Source organism: Helobdella robusta, assembly GCF_000326865.2.
Source record: "Helobdella robusta unplaced genomic scaffold HELROscaffold_120, whole genome shotgun sequence".
In the NCBI taxonomy this organism is placed as follows: domain Eukaryota; kingdom Metazoa; phylum Annelida; class Clitellata; order Rhynchobdellida; family Glossiphoniidae; genus Helobdella; species Helobdella robusta.
In genome coordinates this window covers 11,725-14,224 of record NW_008703665.1, presented here as the reverse complement: position 1 = coordinate 14,224, position 2,500 = coordinate 11,725, and the positions used below count along the sequence as shown (strand labels likewise).

The following is a 2,500-nucleotide window of genomic DNA, read 5'->3' as shown; positions in this document are numbered from 1 at the left end:
CGTAGCTGGCCTTTTTCCATGCAAAATCGACAACAAAAACAGACAAACAAATATACAAACGAACATACAAACGAACATACAAACAAACGAACATACAAACGAACGAACCTACAAAACAGCAACATCATCCCCGTTCTCATCATGCCCATCTTAAACATTAAACAAACACACGCAAGAAACAAATATAAACAACAAACCTGACCTAATTATTAGATTCACTGACCCAGATAATCCGACGAATTTGATTGGTTGGTGCATTTTTAATTAAATGTTTCCCGCAGTTTTTTCTCCTTCTCTTTTCCCTTCACTCTTTCTCGTTCTCTCTCTCCACCCTCTCTTTCTTACTCTCATTTTTCCACTATTTATGAGGAGCCAACATAGTGTTAAATTGATCACTAAACATTTATACACAAACACACATAAATTATTATACCTTTGGCTAACAAATACCGACAAGAACCGACTGGTATCGACAAAAACCGACTGATACCGACAAAAACCGTTAAATATCGTCAAATATTGATAGAAGCTCTTAAATACTAATATAATAGCCTACAATAAGACATACCTGCATTAAAATCTCTTTTTTCTTCTCTTATAATATATCATATCACTACGGGTTCAGAGAACTATGAACAGACATATCGACATACACACATGGCTACACACACAGACACACACAAACACACACAGACACACATACAGTATACACATAACCACGCATACAAACAATACAAACACATACAAACACACCTGCAGGTTTTGTTGAGACTCCATTCGGTGGCCAAGATATTCGTCTTAGGGCCGCCGATATCGTCAATAACCGAATTCAAAATGTCGGAACATCTCTTGGTCGGTTCGACTAGTTTCGACAGCGAGCAGTCGCTATGCTGAAATCTAACTTGATGATGATTGTTGTTGTTGTAATAGTTGTTGTTGTTGAGGTTTTTGTTGTTGTTGTTGTTGTGGTTGCGATGTTGTCGTTGCAGTGGCAGCGCGTGGCGCTTCGAGTTGGTAGAAGATTGTAAAGAGCCTGTTTTGACATAATTTTGAAGTTGTTGTTGGTGGTGTTGTTGGTGTCAACGAGTTAAATGTAAAAAATACGGAGAAAAAATTTAAAAATTCCGCAAAGACCGAAAGCTATCATCTATCTTTCTTTCAAACACACACACACACACACATACCACACACACATACATACAAGTACATAAACAGATTGCACACATAAACATGCACATACGTACTATATACACGCATACATACACATAAACATCCATACATATATACAAACATACATATAAACATACATACATACAAACATACATACATACAAACATACATACAAACATACAACATAAACAAGCATACATACAGAAACAAAATTAATTAAATGCAATACAAACAAAAAGAAAAAGCCGCCTGCTGACAAAATGAAAAGAATCAAACTAAGTGGCTAGCTAAATCAATGTTTTATTTATGTAACGTTTGTTTAAACATACAAACAAACATACAAACAAAAAAACAAACATACATACATACATAAAAAAACATTCATAAATACATACAAAAGCATACAAAGAATGCATCAATATGAAAACCACATTATACATACACATAAAGTATACAAAACAAAACAAATGTATATCGATTAGTATTGTGTTATCAGTATATTTTCATTCATTCTTTCGTTCGTTCATTCATTCGTTCGTTCATTCATTCGTTCGTTCATTTATTCATCTACACATTGAAAACAACGGCATTGTATTTTCACATTCATCTATTCACTCAATCATTCCACCCATCCACCTATCTGTTCTTGACACACACACGCACTCCTTCACTCCCTCATTCCTTCTTTTCTTCTCACACTCCTCCTAGACTCTCACGCGCACGAACCTACACTCTTAAGAGTGCGAAAAAACGGACGATAGCTTTCAGCACGGTATATACTTAAAATTCACCGTTTTACATAAATCTTCCAATCTTTCATTCTCTCATTTTACATTCTTTCGCTTTCTCTCTCTCTCTCGGTCTCTCTCTTTTTCTCTCTCTCTCTTTCTCTGTCACACACACACACACACACACACACACACACACACACATACATACACACGCGCACACACGACACAAGTTAGAAAACATGGTTTTAGATCATTTTTTACTTTCACCAGACCTCGTAACCGATGACGACCGCATAGCGTAATGGTGATCTCTCGTAAGATGTTTATTATTATTTTTATTATCAAAGATGCTAGGGACTGTGGTTATTGCTAATGAATGAATGGATGAATGAATGGATGAATGAATGGATGAATGAATGAATGAATGAATTAATGAACGAACGAACGAACGAATGAATGAATGAATGAATGAATGAATGAATGAATGAATGAATGAATGAATGAATGAATGAATGAATGAATGAATGAATGAATGAATGAATGAATGAACGAATGAACGAAAGTTGCATGGAATTTTTCGTTTGATAGGCATATGTTCC

At 35.3% G+C, this 2,500-nt stretch overlaps 1 protein-coding gene across 1 annotated transcript in view; it reads right to left on the bottom strand.

The window, feature by feature from the left end:
• Positions 1 to 2,196, bottom strand: part of HELRODRAFT_183810 (hypothetical protein) — a gene marked incomplete at both ends in the record, with an annotated part of 10,395 nt that extends 8,199 nt beyond the window's left edge. The window contains 2 exons of the mRNA XM_009013828.1: positions 754 to 1,033; positions 2,163 to 2,196. Coding sequence (XP_009012076.1) covers positions 754 to 1,033; positions 2,163 to 2,196 — 314 coding nt within the window. The remainder of the gene's footprint in view (positions 1 to 753; positions 1,034 to 2,162) is intronic.
• Positions 2,197 to 2,500: the final 304 nt, after the last annotated feature.